This window comes from Gopherus flavomarginatus, chromosome 1 (genome assembly GCF_025201925.1).
Source record: "Gopherus flavomarginatus isolate rGopFla2 chromosome 1, rGopFla2.mat.asm, whole genome shotgun sequence".
Lineage (NCBI taxonomy): Eukaryota > Metazoa > Chordata > Testudines > Testudinidae > Gopherus > Gopherus flavomarginatus.
The window spans coordinates 326,904,806-326,924,962 of NC_066617.1; the positions used below are offsets into that span (position 1 = coordinate 326,904,806).

Consider the following 20,157-nt stretch of genomic DNA (forward strand, 5'->3'; position numbering starts at 1 on the left):
AAGATGACAATGTATTGCCTAGTCTAGAATGAATGTTCCAAATAATATGTGTTATATGGAGACTGATGCCAATTGAAAAAAAGCCTAAGCAAATGCAAAGAACTATATTGATTGAAAGAAAATAAACGAAGTTTCAATACACTGTTTCTAGGAATGAAATTGCCAATCAGTCTTTTCTGTTTAATTCTATTTTTGTTCAGAACACAGCAGCCTATTTATTCAGTAGCATAGGCTCCTCAGATGATATCACCGCACACTCTGCTCTTTTCATGGGTTTCCTGTTACATCCTGATTCAGATTCAAAGTTTCAGTACTCATCTGCAAAGCTCTCCATGGGATCGTTCCAATTTACTTCAAGGACTACTTCACTCTATGGGCTTGTCTACATTTCAAAAGTTGATCATGTTTGAACATGATTGTCATCAATTGAGTTAAATGACGCAGGGTTGCCCATGACAGACTTGTCAGTGTACACCAGAAAAAATCATGCTCACTGTCATGTCAACTAATCATGATTAATTATCATGATTTAAACCCTGGTGCCAATACAGTGCTGAACATTATTTATCCTGGCCTACAGTGACCAGCAAAGTTGTGATCAGCAGCATCATACTCATGTCATCTGATTATTTACAATATTGTTCAAACACAATATAATTCTGTAATGTAGAAAAAATCCTAATATGAAGGTATCCTCTGTGACAGCTATATTCCTCTGGAACAATGGAACTATTTAAATAACATTACAGTGATGGGTGTGGCATAAGAACCAAGACAGATGGGTAGTTAAATGGATCTGAGAAGAAAATACAAAGGAACCACACACAAGCACGCCCATACATTGGAGGAGAGAGGTGGTGTTAGAGGTATATTGCCACTGGGGTAGCATGTGTGCAGAAATATTAATGAAGCTGTGCAGCTACACACTGGCTTGAGTTTAAGACAAGGGGGGCAATGGACACTTCCTCGCCACCCCTCTGGGTGGCTTGCACCTCAAGAGACAGTAGGAGAAGTCCCTGTGCTCAGAAAGCAGAGCCAATAATTGCACCTGGCCATTCTATAGGAGACCATATCAGAACTGCCAACTCAAAAGATCAAAAAGCATGAGCTGGACCACCTCATGAGATCAAAACTCATGAATCAGATCCCAGAAGATCATGAGATTGTCTGCACAAATTATTTTGGGGAAGTTCTATTGTCTGTGTGATTATCTAGTCCAGAGCTCGGCAACCTCTGGCACTCGGCTCACCAGGGTAAGCACCCTGGTGGGCTGGGCTAGTTTGTTTACCTGCCACGTCTGCAGGTTCAGCTGATCGCGGCTCCCACTGGCCGTGGTTCACCGTCCCAGGCCAATGAAGGTGGCAGGAAGCCATGGTCAGCACATCCGTCGCCCGCACCACTTCCCGCCGCCCCCATTGGCCTGAGATGGTGAACCACGGCCAGTGGGAGCCGCGGTCCGCCGAACCTGCTGATACAACAGGTAAACAAACTGGCCTGTTCCGTCAGGGTGCTTACCCTGGCGAGCCGCATGCCAGAGGTCGCTGACCCCTGATCTAGTATGACCTGTAGTACAACAGTCCTTTCTGGCCTTGGAATCTATGAATAATTGGGTCATCAGTATAGCCAACTTTGATAGGATATGTGGTATTTTTCTTAACACCTCAGCCTGACTCCTGATTTTTGAATGTTTGAGGTTGCCAGTACCGTGTCATTACTGGAAAAGTCTGAAACTTCACACCCATGTATTTTCACTGCAGACCTATTAGTTTTCCCAGTAACTAGATTGCAACTAAGCTGCAGGAGTCTTTGCCTCCCACATATACTGCCATTAAGTGTGCTACTAGACCAAAGATTTCTTTTGACCATTTCTTGTAACCACCTTCCTCTAACTTCTCTGCTTCTGTACTCTTTATGGGGGCAGGCTGTGCTGGAAAGAATGTTTAGTGTAATTCCACTCAATAGATAGGCTTATGCAGGCAGCCTTGAAAGATTGTCTGCATTACTAAGAGGATCCATATTAATCTACATACAGCAAAACTACATTTTAAAATGTTACTTAGGTTGCAAGGTCAAGCACTGAAAAGTTAGAAAATGCCAGATATAGGGTTGCCCATGCAGCCTTAATTCCGCCCCCTTGTGCATTCACCCTGTGCGCTGAATGGGGCAAGGGTCCTGTGGAAAAAATAGTATGTGGTCATGACTGTACCATAGTGTAGCTGCAACAGAGTTCTTTTCTTTTCTTATATCTGCACCTTTTCCCCTGCTACAGCTGGTTGGGCAGCTCCCAGGTGTCCCCAGTAAAGTGACTGCTGCTGCTCTGGCAGTGATGTAAGCCTGGCACTTTGGAATGTTTGTGTGTTCAGTTATTGTTTTGGCAAGCTGCCAAATTTTTCCTGAAGGACACAAATAAGAGATGGGAAAGGGCAATTTTTAACAGTTTGTGTCTCAGCAAAAGATAAATAGAATTTCATGGGACAAAGAAAAGGCACTTTGTTAACCTGAGGGCATTTCCCTTGCTGACTACCAAACCTGTTGCAAACAATGGCAGTATTAGAGCTTCTCAAAAAAAGGGTCACATAAAAACATAAGAAAGGCCATACGGGTCAGACCAATGGCCCATCTAGCTCGTATCCTGTCTTCAGACAGTGGCCAATGTTAGGTGCTTCAGAGGGAATGAACAGACCAGGGCAATTATTGATTGATCCATCCCCTGTTGTCCACTCTGAGCTTCCGACAGTCCAATGCTAGGGACACCCAGAGCATGAGGTTGCATCCCTAGTCTAGTAAAGCATTTGATACGGTCTAGTAAGGCATTTGATACGGTTTCGCATGATATTCTTATAGATAAACTAGGAAAGTACAATTTAGATGGGGCTGCTATAAGGTGGGTGCATAACTGGCTCGATAACCGTACTCAGAGAGTAGTTATTAATGGAACCCTATCCTGCTGGAAAGGTATAACAAGTGGGGTTACGCAGGGGTCTGTTTTGGGACCGGCTCTGTTCAATATCTTCATCAACGATTTAGATGTTGGCATAGAAAGTACGCTTATTAAGTTTACGGACGATACCAAACTGGGAGAGATTGAAACTGCTTTGGAGGACAGGGTCAAAATTCAAAATGATCTGGACAAATTGGAGAAATGGCCTGAGGTAAACAAGATGAAGTTCAATAAAGATAAATGCAAAGTGCTCCACTTAGGAAGGAACAATCAGTTTCACACATACAGAATGGGAAGAAACTGTCTCGGAAGGAGTATGGCAGAAAGAGATCTAGGGGTCATAGTAGACCACAAGCTTAATCTGAGTCAACAGTGTGACACTGTTGCAAAAAAAGCAAACGTGATTCTGGGATGCATTAACAGGTGTGTTGTAAACAAGACACGAGAAGTCATTCTTCCGCTTTACTCTGCGCTGGTTAGGCCTCAACTGGAGTATTGTATCCAGTTCTGGGCACCGCATTTCAAGAAAGATGTGGAGAAATTGGAGAGGGTCCAGAGAAGAGCAACAAGAATGATTAAAGGTCTTGAGAACATGACCTATGAAGGAAGGCTGAAGGAATTGGGTTTGTTTAGTTTGGAAAAGAGAAGACTGAGAGGGGACATGATAGCAGTTTTCAGGTATCTAAAAGGGTGTCATCAGGAGGAGGGAGAAAACTTGTTCACCTTAGCCTCCAACGATAGAACAAGAAGCAATGGCTTAAACTGCAGCAAGGGAGATTTAGGTTGGACATTAGGAAAAAGTTCCTAACTGTCAGGGTAGTTAAACACTGGAATAGATTGCCTAGGGAAGTTGTGGAATCTCCATCTCTGGAGATATTTAAGAGTAGGTTAGATAAATGTCTATCAGGGATGGTCTAGACAGTATTTGGTCCTGCCATGAGGGCAGGGGACTGGACTCGATGACCTCTCGAGGTCCCTTCCAGTCCTAGAGTCTATGAGTCTATGATCATCTTGGCTAACAGCCATTGATGGACGTATCCTCCATGAAATTACCTAGTTCTTTTTTTAAATCAGTTATAGTTTTGGCCTTCACAACATTCCCTGACAATGTGTTCCTCAGTTTGACTATGTGAAGAAGTACTTCCTTTTGTTTGATGTAAACCCACTTCTTATTAGTTTCATTAGGTGACCCCTGGTTCTTGTGTTATATAAAGGAGTAAATAGCACTTCCTTATTCACTTTCTCCACATCATTCATCATTTTACAGATCTCTATCATATCCCCTTTTTGTTATCTCTTTTCTAAACTGAACAGCCCCAATCTTATTAATCCTTCTTTATATGGAAGCTGTTCCATACCCTCAATCATTTTTGTTGTCCTTCTCTGTACCTATTCCACGTCTAAGATACCTTTTTGAGATGTGTTGACCAGAACTGCATGCAGTATGCCAGGTGTGGGTGTACTATGGATTTAGATAGTGGCATTATGCTATTTACTATCTTATTAACTATCCATTTCCTAATGGCTCCTAACATTCTGTTTGCTTTTTTGACTGCCACCGCACATTGAGTGGATGTTTTCAGAGAACTATCCACAATGATTCCAAGATCTTTTTCGTGAATGGTAACAGCTAATTTAGACTCCATCATTTTGTAGGTATATTGTTGGAGTTATGTTTTCCAATGTACATTACTTTGCATTTATCAATATTGAATTTCATCTGCCATTTTGTTACCCAGTCACCCAGTTTTGTCAGGTCCCTCTAACTCCTTGCAATCTGTTTTGTACTTAAATATCCTGAGTAATTTTGTATCATCTTCAGATTTTGCCACTTCATTATTTACCCATTTTCCAGATCATTTAGGAATATGTTAAATAGGACTGGTCCCAGTTCAGATCCCTGGGGGACACCACTATTTACCTTTCTCCATTCTGAAAACTGACCATTTATTCCTGCCCTTTGTTTCCTGTCTTTTAAGCAGTTACTGATCCATAAGAGAACCTTCCCTCTTATCCCAAGACAGCTTACTTTGCTTAAGAGCATTTGGTGAGGGACCTTGTCAAAGGCTTTCTCAAAGTACACTAGATCCACTGAATTACCCTTCTCCATATGTTTGTTGAGCCTCTCAAAGAATTCTAGTAGCTTGGTGAGGCATGATTTCCCTTTACAAAAGCCGTGTTGACTCTTCCACAACCAATCGCATTCATCTATTTATCTAATAATTCTGTTCTTTACTATAATTTCAACCAGTTTGCCTAGTACTGAAGTTAGTTTTACTGGCCTGTAATTGCCAGGATCATCTCTGGAACCTTTTTTATAAATTGGTATAATGTTAGCTATCCTCCAGTCATCTGGTATAGAAGCTGATTTAAGTGATAGTTTATGCGCCACAGTTCGTAGTTCTGCAATTTTATATTTTAGTTCTTTCAGAACTCTTGGGTGAATACCATCTACTCCTAGTAAGAAACCTTTATAATGGAAAATATTAGATAATTTAAATATAGGAGTCACCACCACCATCACCTATAATATCATACTGAAAACAGCAAAAACAATCACTGCAGGCTAGCAACTGATAAAGAAGGTAGAATAGAGAAGTCTTGTGTCCTAACACCTTGAATAATATTTTATGGTCAGTGAACCAGAAACAGTGTGCTATTCCTGAAATTCACATTCAGTGAGTACTCATGTAATATTATTATTCCTAACATTAAACTTAAGGCTGCTTTATCTGTGTATGACATCTCAGTTTTTGTCAGGTGGCATAGTGCTTAGGCCCCGGGATTCGAAGTGCCAGATGACCATCTGTGAGATCATTTCAGAGGCATTATTGTATATCTAAGCAAGATCTGATGTCACTTTATAATCCACAATCTCTGTTTTAGTTACATATAAACATAAGGTGCATTCCTCTCACTGTGAATAGGAATGTTAGTGTGAATGATGAATCCTCTGTAACTTGAAGTCTTTAAACCATGATTTGAGGTCTTCAGTAACTCAGCCAGAGGTTAGGGGTCTATTTCAGGAGTCGAGGTGGGTGAGGTTCTGTGGCCTGCAATGTGCGGGAAGTCAGACTAAATGATCACGATGTTCCCTTCTGACCTATGAGTCTATGAAGCTATTACCCCTTCATTCTCTAGAAAGCTTGAGTTTCGAGGCTGTTCTTTCTGGATATAACACTGGTGTAGTTTGCAAACTTCAGAACTACTTTGTCTGGGAATATAATAATTTTGCCTCTGTTACTTTAGCTAAACCCGCTCCTGGTTTGAAAATAAAATCTAACATATAATTCTAGTGGATCAGCAATCTGCTTAATGCTTAACTAGCAGAAAAGTAGCTTCTCAATTCAATATCTGCCCCAAAAAGCAGGGTCTTTGCCCTGGATATTAGCAGTTAAATTTGCTACCTGTTACTTGCCTTTTAGCAGCATTTTTCCAGGTATCAGAGGGTAGCCGTGTTAGTCTGGATCTGATTTTCCAGGTATGTACTTTCAGAACCATATTGCAGGATTGCAATTTAAATGTTGGGTGAAATCCTGACCCCACTGAAATCAATGAAAGTTTTACCATGGACTTCAATGAGACTAGGATTTCAGAGAGTATGCAGAGGTCTTCCAGGGGATACATCAACTCCTCTAGATATTTGCCTAGTATTTGCCTAGTTTTACAACAGGCTACATAAAAAGCACTAGTGCAGTCAGTACAAACTAAAATTTCATACAGACGATGACTTGTTTGTACTGCTCCATATACTAAGCACTGAAATGTAAGTACAATATTTATATTCCAATAGATTTATTTTATAATTGTATGGTAAAAACAAGAAAGGATGCCATTTTTCAGTAATAGTGTGCTGTGAACGCTTTTGTATTTTTATGTCTGGTTTTGTAAGCAAGTAGTTTTTAAGTGAGGTGAAACTTGGGGTACGCAAGACAAATCAGACTCCTAAAAGGAGCACATAGTCTAGAAAAGTTGAGAACCACTGATCTAAACTGTCTTTAACTATCAGCAATTTTGGTGGCTTCATCACCTGCCTTGATATTCTGTTTCACTGCTCAGTTATTCTTGCTGTGACTGCATTTTCCTAATATCTAGCCTAAATTTTTCCTTCTTTAACTTCAGACTCTTGCTTCAAATCCAACCACCTTAAGAATCAATTTAAACAATGTGGCAGAGGCTTTTTAAATGTTTTGAAAGAAGAGTCCCATGATGTTATTTTGGGATCCCATGCTTATTTATACAGTTGAGGGCCAGCTTGAGGAGCTTGTCAAAATCACACACAGATCACTCCTCTGAGTTAGTTCCTTATTCTTACTTCTCTTTTTCTTTTTTCTGTGCATGCTTAGGTCTTGGGTTACTGTATTACACCTATAGGGCTAGAGTGTGCTTTTTTTAAGCCATGGCCCTGCATGAGGCTAGTGTGGAGCCACACCACACCATCCAGAGCACAAAAGAGATTGTACTTCACAGCCAGCAGAATCTTTCCGGTGCTGCTCCTTGGGCACATGGAGAATATAATTTGCTCGATCCATTGGGATGTTAACCCTTAGTGCCGTTGCCAGACTCCACGGGCCACTGTGAGGTTGGGGAGGGGAAATCCAGGACCTTACCTCCTTCTTGTTATTCTCTGCCTCTTTTCCAGCATCCTGCTCCACAGGAAAAGCAGAAGCAATGGTCCCTTTGCTCCCCAGAATCCAGGGAGCACAGGGACAGCTACTGGGAGTGTCTGTGTAAGTGGGGGAAGCTTTTTATTCTCCCATCTGCCTTGGCATGGTTGCCCAGAGGTTGCTCACAAACTGGGACATAATGTTGCTTATGATCATTTTATCCTATCTTTAAGATTATAAGTAAAAATGTAAATCATAAAGAGTAAGGAAATTCCTCACTTTCTATGTAGGGCTAAGTACTGCCATGGCAAGTGCAGCAGGAATGAGAATTGCCGGGCAGGATTCTATGGGTGAGCTAGGAGTGGGATGAGGACATGTGTGGGGCTGCACTTTGCTGCAGGAGCAGGAGCACCCTGGGTTCCTGAGTGAGAGATGAATCATCTTGGTGACAACAGGCAAGTTGAAACATTAGCTGGCAGCTAAGAGATTCTGACCTGATGCTGCTGAGGCATTCGGAGCATGACCCTTTAAGAGATTCTGATGCATAAGAAAACTAGAAGATGTGGCACATGGTTTGTAATGGGTTTTTTATTTTACATTTATTTTTATTCTAAAGCACTCTCCAAGATCCATAGGAGGCAGTCAGACAGTCATCCAGTCTGCAAGTATAAACTCAGATTGTGCAAGTGCACGTATGTACATGGACTTTTGCCTCCTTTTTTGTAAAAATATCTCTCTATATATGTTTTCTTGCATTCTATTTTCATTAAAATCATGTTTATCCCCATCTCCATGCAGAAACATGACTGTATCTGTTTTCCAATTTGGTTTTGCAGTTCTTGCTATTACAGCAATGACTTTCACTTCTGCAATAAGCCAACATATATCAGAGATTACGTGCATGTTAATCAACCAGCAGAGTAAAGATTCAAGAACGCTGGAGTCATCAGTATTTCTAGAGGTAAGCTAACAGTGAATGAATAGCCAACCACAAAAAAAAAAAATTAGCCTCATTCAAGATTAGGAAAAATATTAGTAGAGAAGGAAGCTTTAAAATCCATGCTGAGTTTAATATTTTTGAACTAGAAATAAGAGAAATATCTAAAACGGAACATTTGATCAATACTATGAGACTGTCTCACATAATTTGGCCTGAATTATTCACCTCTGAGTATATTTTGAAATGTATAAAGAAAAGGAAGTGTATGATTAGAAAGACAAATAATTTGGACATGGACTACGGCATCAAAGATGGATGTGTGGATGAAAAATCAATTTTCCCTTCCAGTGATGAGTTATTGGAGGGCTTGAAGGTCAACAACAGACCCTGTGCAACTGAAACCTGTTATTTCTTTTAGAGACTTAATTACAGAGACAATCCTATACAATCTTTTAATTCTTGGACAAATAAATGGATAGTTCTACACACCCAGAAGTAAATTAAGAAGGTCCATGATTTTCCAGTGCTGGCTACCAAAAACGGAACACTCAAAATTGCAGCAACATGTTCTTCTGAATGCAAGAACATGAAGAATGTCCACCTCCTCTTGTCACAGAAAAATCAGATAGCACACATTTTTATGAAGATTACCAAGAGTTTCTATGGGATGGCAATCCCATTTCTGTAATTGTATGTTCTCATCTGTATAATGGTGCTTTCTACAATATTCCACTGGTATTCATGTTCTGCTGCTTATGTCACATACTTTTCCATATCAGTCAGCTAATTGTTAATGTGATAATCTGATTTAGTAAGTTCAAGTTTTGTAGAGCTAGACTGTGCCATTTTATTTCGCTGAGCAGAATGAGGGAGTTTCTCTAGCTATTCCCCATTGGCAAATGGGTAGGGAAGTGAAAGAGATGGGCAGGCATTTGGATGGAAACTTGGCTATTCCCCCTGTTCCCCTCCATCCCTCACTGGGAAGAGTAACTGGCCAGGCACAATGGAAGGAAATAACATGCACCCTTTCATGTGCTGCAGTGAGTTATTTACTTTCACACATACCCACACCTCACCCCAAGCCAAGCAGAAAGAAATCTTGGGGCTGCTCTTAGAATGGAGTAGTTACATGCCACCCTTTTACTCAGGCTGAGCCTAAAGGCTCAACTATTCTTCACTGGCTTTCAGAACCAGCATAGAATATTGATTTTTCCATTTGAGGTTCTCCTTTAGCCAGTATTTAATTTGTGCCAGGGCTTGCCGGGACTAAGTCCCGGCACCTCTAGGCTTGGCAGTTCATAGCCCTGGCACCTCTGGGCTTGGCAGTTCATAGCCCTGGCACCTCTGGGCTTGCTGCATCAGTGATGAATGTAAAAAAAATTGCTTGAGCCCTGATACCTAATTGCTTGAGCCTCAGGACCTCTTTCACTATAAATTAAGCACTGCCTTTACTGATAGACAAAAGTGAGTAAATGCATGATAAGGAAGGTTATGGTGTCTATAGTCTGTTCCGTGGTACAGTACAAAGCGTGGAACAGAACTCCAGCAATATACAGAATGACGCACGCATGGTGCTAAGAGTTTTCCTTGCCTTGGGTTTGCAGTAGAGGCCTGAAGGTAAAGGATGGTCTTGCAGTTCTTTTATCCATGGAAATACCTAAAGGTAGGTGAAATCTGGAGTGAAAGCTTGAGTGAAGTGTGATCTTAGGCCTGGGCTGCGCTACAAGGTTAGGTCAAAGTAAGCCCCTTGTGTTGACCTAGTTGTTGTGCATGTGTCTACACTTTGTCTCCCACCTATATAAGTGCCACATTACAGCAATGCAGTAACAACACCTTCCCCAGAAGCACTGAGCCATGGTTGATGTACTGAGGATGGTGTAGCACGAATGTAGACACTGTGTTACCTATGTGGATCCTAACAGTCCCCAGTAGTTTTCCCACGCTGCCCGACACTGACCACTCCGGTCACGATTGTGAACTTTACTGCCCCGGGGTCATGGAGACCATAAGGCCCCCTGCCTTTAAAACCCTGTGAATTTTTTTAATGCTTTCTCCTGATTGTCCAGCACGGTGAGCACACCTAGTAGCTCTCCACTGTTGTGTGCGACTGCCCAGCTGGCCATGCTGGCTACACATGTCAGACGTGCTCCTGCCTAGAGTAGACAGGAGATATTGGATTTCCTGGGCCTGTGGGAAAAAGAGGCTGTGCAAAGACTGGGATATATGTGAGCAGATTGCATGGGGGATGCTGGAGAAGAGGTATGACAGGGATCAGCAGCAGTGCCACTTGAAAGCCAAGGAACTGTGTCAGGCATATCAGAAGTCCAGGGAGACCAACAGTCAATCTAGTGCCGAGTCACAGACCTACCACTTTTACAAAGAGCTGCATGCTATACTTGGCGGAGACCCCGCTACTGCCCCACTCACCACCATGAATACCTTCAAGAAGTCCAAGTCACAGGCCCCTGGCATGAACAGTGAGGAATGGAGGAGGTGGAGGAGGAAGAGGAGGATGGGGGATGTGCAACTGGGGAGTTCAGCTATGCTGAGTGCCAGGACCTGTTTGAGACTCTACCGCAATCCAGTCAGTCCTAGAAGTCGAGCTTGGGCGAGCCTGATGCAGGGGCAGATCCTCGGGTAGGTGTGTACATTTATTTCCCATTACAGTGGTGGTACCCACAACTTAACAGGACACAGCTATTGACTTTTCATGAATTTACTTGTACTAGAAAAGGTAGCGGTACAACTCAGAGAGGCAGCACATGACTCTTGCATTTGGGGAGGCTGGGCACAAGTGCCAGAAGCTCCCTAGAAGTGGGAGGGGCCACTGGCACCTGAACTGAAGCCCCACTCACCACTCCGTCCCGAGCGGTGACCACACTCCACCCCTGCTTTGCTCTGATGCCCTGCTCGGCCTCTTCCCCAGAGTCCCTGCCCCTGTTCCGCCTCTTCCTGCCCCTGTTCCACCTCTTCCTGCCCCCGTTCCGCCTCTTCCCTCAGGGCCCTGCCCCCACTCTGCCTCTTCCCCAAAGTTCCCCTTCCCCTGCCTGCTGCTTGCTCCTCTCCAGCCCCTCCCTGAGTTTCCTGCCGCTTTCTCCTTTCTGCCCTCTCTATCTGCTTTTTATTCCCCTCCAGAGTTAACCAAGGGGGCAGTGTATGTGCATGCGGAGCAGTTTGTTTAGGTACAGAGAGATGGCCCTTGCATTCTCCTGAGAGATCTCGATTAAACTTTCATGGAGGTATTCTCAGTCCTCTACCAAAGGTTTCTAGGGTTGGCAGCCTTATTTCTTCCTCCCCAATAAGACGCTTTCCCACACCAGTCAGCGATAACTTCAGCAGGCACCATTGCAATACACAGGCTAGCAGAAAATGGGCAGCAAATGCTCTCTGTACCTTTGTTACCCTCTGGGGTGAGATATCAGTCAAAATCACCACCGCCTGTGGAAAATGGCGGCAGTATTCAGTGCCAGTGCCCTATACTCATAGTTTCATGGAACCAAGCAATTTCCTCTTCATTTCCCTCACCCTTGGTGGACCCTTGTGCTGTGCAAAAGCAATCCCAAGCAGAAGTGTTAATAAGCCTGTTCTATTTAAAGCTTTAGAGGAGCAAGGGAAGGGAGTTCTGAATCTTAAATTTCACTTTACATTGTGACTGTACTGACTGTGTTACCTCTTTTATCTGCAGCTCCTGCCATTGCCAATGTGGCTTTGAGGAATTCCCCCCACACACCTGCAGAATGATTGAGCCAGATAAGGAGAAAGAAGAGGACATGGGATGACATGTTCAGTGAAGTCCTGCAAGCCAGTGCTGCATCACACTGTGAGCAAAAGGCCTGGAGGGTGAACATGGCAGACATGCTGAGGAAGGAAAACGTGGACAGGAGAAAGGCCCAGGAGTCCCAGCAGGAAAAGGAGAGGGAGATGCACGAGGATATAATGGGGCTTCTCCAGCAGCAAAGGCAGATGCTGCAGACTCTTGTGTTCAAAAGAAGTTCAAAAATCACAGGCTCAACTCCCTTTGCGGCCCATGAAAAGCTCCATTACAGCACCTCCCTACAGCCCCCTCCACATTCCATGTGGCTTCGCGGACTGCTGCCCTATCCATACCACTCCATCTAGCGGGGCATGAAGGACAACCACCACTTCACATACACTGACCTGTGAAAGCCACAGTTGCTGTATGTGTTGGTAAAATGGACATGAATGTTCATTCCTTTCTTAAGCTCTGTTCCATTATTTTATGAAGTTTTTAATGTATTTGCTTTTACATTGCACAGATTATTCTTTTCCCTGGTTTTGTTACTGAATAAAATTCTATTATCTGGAAAATAATTCATCCTTATTAGTGCTCAACATATGCTGCAGAGCACCCAGCAGTTTTGAAAGCATCCACTTCCTTATTACTGTACAGTGTGACCCGACTCATAGGATCAGTAATAAACACAGTGTACTAATCAGTATACTGTCAAATTAATAGGTGCATTGTCAGTGTTATATTCACAGATGTACATCAAGCACCACACCATTCCTAACAGGCCCCAGAACATAAGGCCAGGTAGAGCACAGTACACCACAATGTATTACTGTGGCTCACTGTTAAAGTGCTCTTTCAAAGCCACCCTGATCTATATAACTCCATGTTGAGCTCTTCTAATAGCCCTCATGGCTGTTCCACCTCTGCCCTCAACTCTGACGGCAACTTTTCCCCTTTTGCTTCATAAATATTATGCAGGTCACATCAGGCAGCTATAGTCATTGGGATGTTTCTTCCACTGAGATCCAATCTTGTGAGTAAACAACACTAGTGTCCCTTCAGTCTACCAAAAGCTCATTCAATTGTCATTCTGCACCTGCTGAGCTGGTAGTTGAATTGTTCTTTGGTGCTGTCAATGTGGCCATTGTACGTCTTCATGAACCAGAGGAGAGAGGTGCAGGCTGGATCCCCCGGGATCACTATTTGCATTTCAATATTGCCAGTGGTAATCTGTTGGTTGGAAAAGAAAGTCCCTGCTTGTAGCTTCCTAAATAGTCCTGTGTTCTTAAAGATGCAAGCATCATGCACCTTCTCTGACCAGCCAGCACGGATGTCAGTGAAGCATCCTTGGTGATCCACCAGTGCTTACATAACCATAGAAAAGTAGCCCTTTCTGCTTAAGTATTCTGTGGCAAGGTGGTCTGGTGCCAAAAATACATGTCGAATACATGGGAACCCCATTACTACAAATCCATCCACTACGTTTTGAACATTGCCAAGAGTCACAGTCCTGCATAGCAGAAGAAGTTTGAATGACCCTCCACACTTGCATGACAATGGCCCCCATAGTGAATTTTCCAACTCAAAATGATTTTCCACTGACCAGTAGCAATCTGGCACTGCAAGTTTCCACAGTGTGATCACCACTCGCTTCTCCACTGCCAGTGCAACTCTCATTCAGGTGTTCCTATGCTGGAGGGCTGGGGCGAGCTTGGCACACAGATCCGGGAATGTAGCCTTGCACATCCGCAAGTTCTGCAGCCACTGCTCATTAATTAAAACCTGCATCATGATGCGATCCCACCAGTCAGTGCTCATTTCTTGGGCCCAGAAGCCAAGATTCCACAATCTGCAGCTACTCCACAGGCACCACCAATAACCTTGAACTGGCTCTCGCTCTCTGGCCTCCAAGAAATCATCATGTTCCATGCTGATTCAGTTCTTCTTACGGCTCTGCAAACACTGAAGGATCATGCATCTTGTGCTTGCAGTGCTTATGACAGTACTGCAGAGCTGTGCAGGCTCCATGCTTCCATCAGAGATGAAGGACACTGAGGAGGGCCATGCAGGTTCATTGGACTTTTAAAAAAAGACACACAATATATGGGATATAGATGACATTATGGGATGCAGACAGTTGCATGCTGGAAATTTGACCCTTTGCTCCCAGTCAGCCTTGCACAGCTCATTTCTGCTCTTCCATGCAGTGCCAAAACATCCCAAAAGAGTGCACTGGATGGTGGCGGTTTGCCCACTGGGATACGTGCTCCTGGTGCACTGCACTGTCCATCCACACAAGCACTCCTGGGGAATAGCTCAGCACTTATGCAAGGATCCAAGTGTTTTGCACACACACGTGATAAGCTCTGGCAGCTGTATGCCAATGTGACTTGCATCAACCAAAGCTTGTAGTGTAGACATAGCCTTAATCATTAGGAGAAAGTAGCACATTACTGACTGAACTGATACTAACTATGCTGTCAGCCCAGAAAGCAAAACTTGTTAGTATAACGCAAATCTTCCTGCATTTGTTCATTCAGTAGAATTAAACATATTTGACGAGCTAAATTGAAGAGGGAAACAAGAATGAAAGTATAGTATTAAGATTAGTTTTGTTTATAATTACTATGCATATATATGTGTTATCAGTAGACATAGGCATATTTTTAATAGAGTGAAGTGTTTTAATAGGTGAGCTTCCTTTTTAAATGTTTAAATCTAAAAAATCGAGTTACCACCATGATACATAGCAATCTGTTTTATTGCAATGCAGATGCCTAGTATTTCAGAAGATCTTGGTTGTGATTTGAGTTCTCAAAGCACAGAGAATGTTTATGAAACAGCAAAAAGTGTGGAAGTTGACGTGTTTGGAGACATTGAATTAAAAGTGATCATGAATATTTCAGAGACCATTTCATGCCTTTGGGTCTTCAAAGAGAACCAAGCTGGCTGCAAACTCTCACTGGACTCAGAAAACCGGTAGGTAAAGGGCTGTACTGAATCAAAAAACCTAAACGAGATACTTTCATTAGAGAATGCAAATTGGATATTTTCCATATGAGAAAGTTTATTTATTATTTCTTTTCACATTACTTGTTATATTCCTAAACCTATCTATCTTAATTATTATCATCACTAAACTGCATATTGCTAATTGCTGTTTATACAAATATGCACTAGGAAAGCAATGAACACTGGCTTTATAGTTTACAATATAGTGATTCTTTGCATTTGTATACCATGTTATATCTGAGGATGGCAACAGACTTTACAAACATTCATCAATTCAAGCGTCACATGCTCAGGTCAAGGAAACCATGGCACAAAAAGGTTAATGCAATGCCTTGCCCAAGGTTACACTGCAGATCGGTATCAGAGCCTAGAATACCACCCTAATTCTCTTGACTGTGTTCTAGCCACAAGTCCATACTTCCACCCAGAGAGCTGAGAATAGCTGGGGTAGCACCAGAGGCCTAGTGTAGATGATTCCCTTGCAGGGTGAAACCCATGGGATGGCCTTTTGGTGAGGAAATCTCCATGGCAATCCTGTTGCATGGGCCCCGATTCAGGAAAGTATTTGAGCACATTCTAGTCTATCCCTATTCAGAACAGTAGTTAAGCAGAACTTTGAATCGCACTTGGAACGAGTGCTTAAGTGTTGTCCTGAATAGGGATGATTGCATGAATCAGGGCCATTGTCTATGAAAGTACTTTGGAGACTGAATGTACTGCATGTGTGTTAAGTACCACTAGCCTAGAATTCTGTTTGCATGGGTTAATGTAATGACAGTGTATTCTTCAGCCCACTACCCTCTGTCTCAGGGGTTCTCAACCTTTTACGTTCTGAGCCTCCTCCCTTCACCCCCAACATGCTATATAAACTCCACGGCCACCTGTGCCTGCATATAAAAGCCAGGGCCTGCTTTAGGGGGTAGAAAGCAGGGAAACTGCATGAGGCCCCACTCCCCAGCCCCCCCGCCCACCCTGAAACTAAGCTGCTCAGGCTTCAGCTTTAGCCCCAGGTGGCAGGGCTTAGGGCAGCGTGGCTTTGGCTTTCTGCTCTGGACCCCAGTGGCTCTAATACCAACCCCGCTTGGTGGACCCCCTGAAACTTGCTCAAGTGGTCCTCCAGGGGGCCTCAAACCACTGGCTCAGAACTGCTGCTCTATCTGACGTGAATGTTCTCTAATGTATTTTCTGTTTTACAGATATGTTATTTCACTGGCCTTTTCAAAAATAAAAGAAACTCAAGCTGGAAAATACACCCTTGCAGTTCAAAGTGAAAACAGTAACTACACAATAATGTTTACAATTCTCGTAAAGAGTAAGTATGTGTCAAAGACAGGGAATCAGTCTGACCACAGCTTGTGAAGGGGGAGGCTGTACATGACCAAACCCTCTCTAAGCAGTGAAACTCTGTCAATTCCACACTCCATGAGACTTCTCCCTTCCTCAATTGTCTCTCCTCCCTCTCTTTCAGTTCTTGTATTGTGGGCTATTTTTCTTGTCACTTATTTCATGTATGGCTGCCTCATTTCCCTTGGTCCATTGTGAAGGTTAAAAAGGTTCTGAGTCACTATGTGTTGTTAAAGATGACATGAAAAAGATTGTTTTTAAATGGGGTTTGTGCTCATTTCTCATTCTTTGTAATGTATTATGTACACACACACACACACACACACACACGCGCACACAGACATGCACACGCACAAACCCAAAACAAACTATATTAAAAGAACATTATTAAGATTGCAAAATCAAGCACTCAAAAGTTAGGAAATGCCAGTTTGAAAGTTATCTGTATAACCTTCATTTGCTGCTCTTGTGCAAATGCATTACGGTACAGTCTTAATTACATGATCCCCTGCCTCATTCAGTGCCCAGGATGGATGGTGTTCACTTAATGAACAGCTATTCAGTATTTGCTATCCTCATTGTAAAAGTGGTCCCATGCTTTATTTATACTATTCAAATGCTGTTCTGAATTTAGAATTACTAATTTCCTCATGGGCTTTTCTGTCTTGCTCATCACTATAGTATCTGAGAGAGTAACAAATGTTAATTTATTTTCACAACACCCCAGTGAAGTGGGGGATCATTATCCCCATTTCACAGGTGGGGAACTGAGGCACAGAAAGATCAAGATCAAAAACATCCACTAATTTTGGGTGCCTAATTTGAGAAACCTACAACCTGATTTTTCAGAGTTCTTAACATTACATAGTGCTTTACATGTTCAAAACACAACTCCCACTGATTTCACTTGTAGCTGTGAGCGCTCCACACTTTGCAAGATCTCAGGCTGGGCACCCAGAAACACACAATTAGTGACCACCTGTGAAAAGTTTGGTTTAAGTGACTTGCCCTAGTCTCAACAGGCTCCTTGTCTCAATCACCCTACTCCCTGGGTGGGCTCTTGACCCACTTTATATTCAGATTAGATTCTTTCCTCCTCTGTGCTTCCTGGGTGCCAGCAGAGGGATCACTGAGAGAACCAAAGAGACAGGTTCCCTACTCTCATTTTCAGTACCCTGAGCACCTGGCAGGAGCCATTACAGGGAAGGAATGGCTTCACCCCTGTAACCCTGGCTTGCAGCATGCTCAATCACTCTGTGAGAGTGGTCCATGTGTACTCACAAGGAGCTGTGAGAGGCTGAAGCTCAGTGAAGATAGAATCTTCGGAGATTTTATCGGTAAACTCTAGTCTCCACTGAGCTTGTGGGAACTGAGATTTTTCATAGGGTTAAAACTTGTCCAAATGTGGGTAGATTTTCACAGGAGTAGCAAAAGGCACATCCCTGGCAAACTTGCCAAATTTCAAGGCCAGGCTTCCAAGCATCAGGGCACTAGAGCTTTTTTTAAAAAAGTCACTTTTTTTTTTAAATGGACAAAACAGTGTATATTTCCCTAGCCTCGTTCTTAGAAATGACTGAACTGTTTGGGATTAAATTAAAACATCAGCCTGGAGCAGAATTGTCCCATTGGCATAAAAAACTCTCCTGTCAACATAGCCCTGCGTGCACTAGCACTTATGTCTGTGTAGCTTATGTTGAAAAATGACAGGGTGGAATAGTCACACCCCTGAGCGACACAAGTTTTGCCAACATAGGTAGTAGTGTAGCAGCCTTATAAGCAACCGGGTCTTTAAGATAGCTAAAGTATGAATCAGGAGCAACTGTCAGTCTTCTTATCAGAAATTTTAACTTCATAATCACAGTTGAATTTCAAACAAAATCAGTGTTTTCAGTTTTAAGTGAAGTCATCTTCAGTCTTGGTGCAATAAACTTTCAAGCATAGTCCAAATTGGGAAGCTGGCAGGCTCAGGGGATTGGTAATGGTTTATGGAACTTTACATCTCTATGTTACAGATTTTATGGTGGTGAAGTCATTAATGACTTTTCCATTGTGTATATGAAATGAATTGGTTAGAAGTAGCACTCCTGCATGCTGTCTCTGTAGATTCTTCAAGGATTTAATGCAAATAGATTCAGAAGCTGATTTTCAGAGGTATGAGAACTCATAACTCCAGTTGAAGTAAATGAAAGCTACAGGTGTTTGACTCCTCTGAAAATCAGGCCCTAGGTTACCCTCTGATTCCTACAGGCAGTTCCTTGAAGTTAGGGAGATGACACATTTACCAGGTCAAGGTTGAAGAGCTTATACAAAGAGGACCTTAGACAAACAGTTATTTACTTTCCTCAAGCATTAAAATCACTTGAAAAAAAAAGTATAACAAACAAAATGACATAATATATTGTGAACTGAGCAAAACAATTTGGACTAATGTTGTTAACAGCCTAAATATGAGGTATGGCACAGCTCAAATATCCAAAGACCAAATTTTGTTCTTGAATGCCTGCGCATTACTGTAATTGAAGTTATTGCTGTTGTTGGGAGTATGAGTATCTGAGGGTAGATTTTTTGCCTTCTGGTTTCATCTTGTACGTTGTTTATACGTAATACAATCAGCCTTCTCATTCTAACACCTGCTGTCATTTTTCTGTCATAACAAGAAATGTTGATTGGCTACTGCTTACATATATGTCTAAATCAGTGTTGGATTCTTACCTCAGGAAGTCTGTCAAGATTATTTAAAGTGACTGACTGGTTTGGTTTATGAATCTATAACTCAGACATAAAATATGTATAGAAAAAGAATGAGGAGTACTTGTGGCACCTTAGAGACTAACAAATTTATTTGGGCATAAGCTTTCATGGGCTAAAATCCACTTCATCAGATACATGGAGTGGAAAATACAATAGGAAGATATATGTATATATATATATACACATACAGAGAACAAGAAAAGATGGGGGTTCCCATACCAACTCTAATGAGACAAATCAATTAAAGTGTGTTATTATCAGGAGGAGTATTAAAAAACTTTTGTAGTGGTAATCAGGATGGCCTATTTCAAATAGTTGACAAGAAGGTGTGAGTAACAGTAGGGGAAAAATAGCATGGGGAAATAGTTTTTACTTTGTATAATGACCCATCCACTCCCAGTCTTTATTTAGGCCTAATTTGATGGTGTCCAGTTTGCAAATTAATTCCAGTTCTGCAGTTTCTCATTGGAGTCTGGTTTTGAAGTTTTTTTGTTGAAGAATTGCCACTTTTAGGTCTGTAATTGAGTGTCCAGGGAGGCTGAAGTGTTCTCCGATTGGTTTTTGAATGTTATAATTCTTGACGTCTGATTTGTGTCCATTTATTCTTTTGCATAGACACTGTCTGGTTTTGCCAATGTACATGGCCGAGGGGCATTGCTGGCACATGATGGTATATATCACATTGGTAGATGTGCAGGTGAACAAGCCCCTGAAGGTGTGGCTGATGTGATTACGTCCTATGATGGTGTTCCTTGAATAGATATGTGGACAGAGTTGGCAGCAGGGTTTGTTGCAAGGATAGGTTCCT

General features: G+C 42.4%; 1 protein-coding gene across 1 annotated transcript in view; it reads left to right on the forward strand.

The window, feature by feature from the left end:
• Positions 1 to 20,157, forward strand: part of FLT3 (fms related receptor tyrosine kinase 3) — a 70,120-nt gene that overhangs the window by 9,328 nt on the left and 40,635 nt on the right. The window contains exons 2-4 of the mRNA XM_050937361.1: positions 8,385 to 8,509; positions 15,016 to 15,221; positions 16,451 to 16,566. Coding sequence (XP_050793318.1) covers positions 8,385 to 8,509; positions 15,016 to 15,221; positions 16,451 to 16,566 — 447 coding nt within the window. The remainder of the gene's footprint in view (positions 1 to 8,384; positions 8,510 to 15,015; positions 15,222 to 16,450; positions 16,567 to 20,157) is intronic.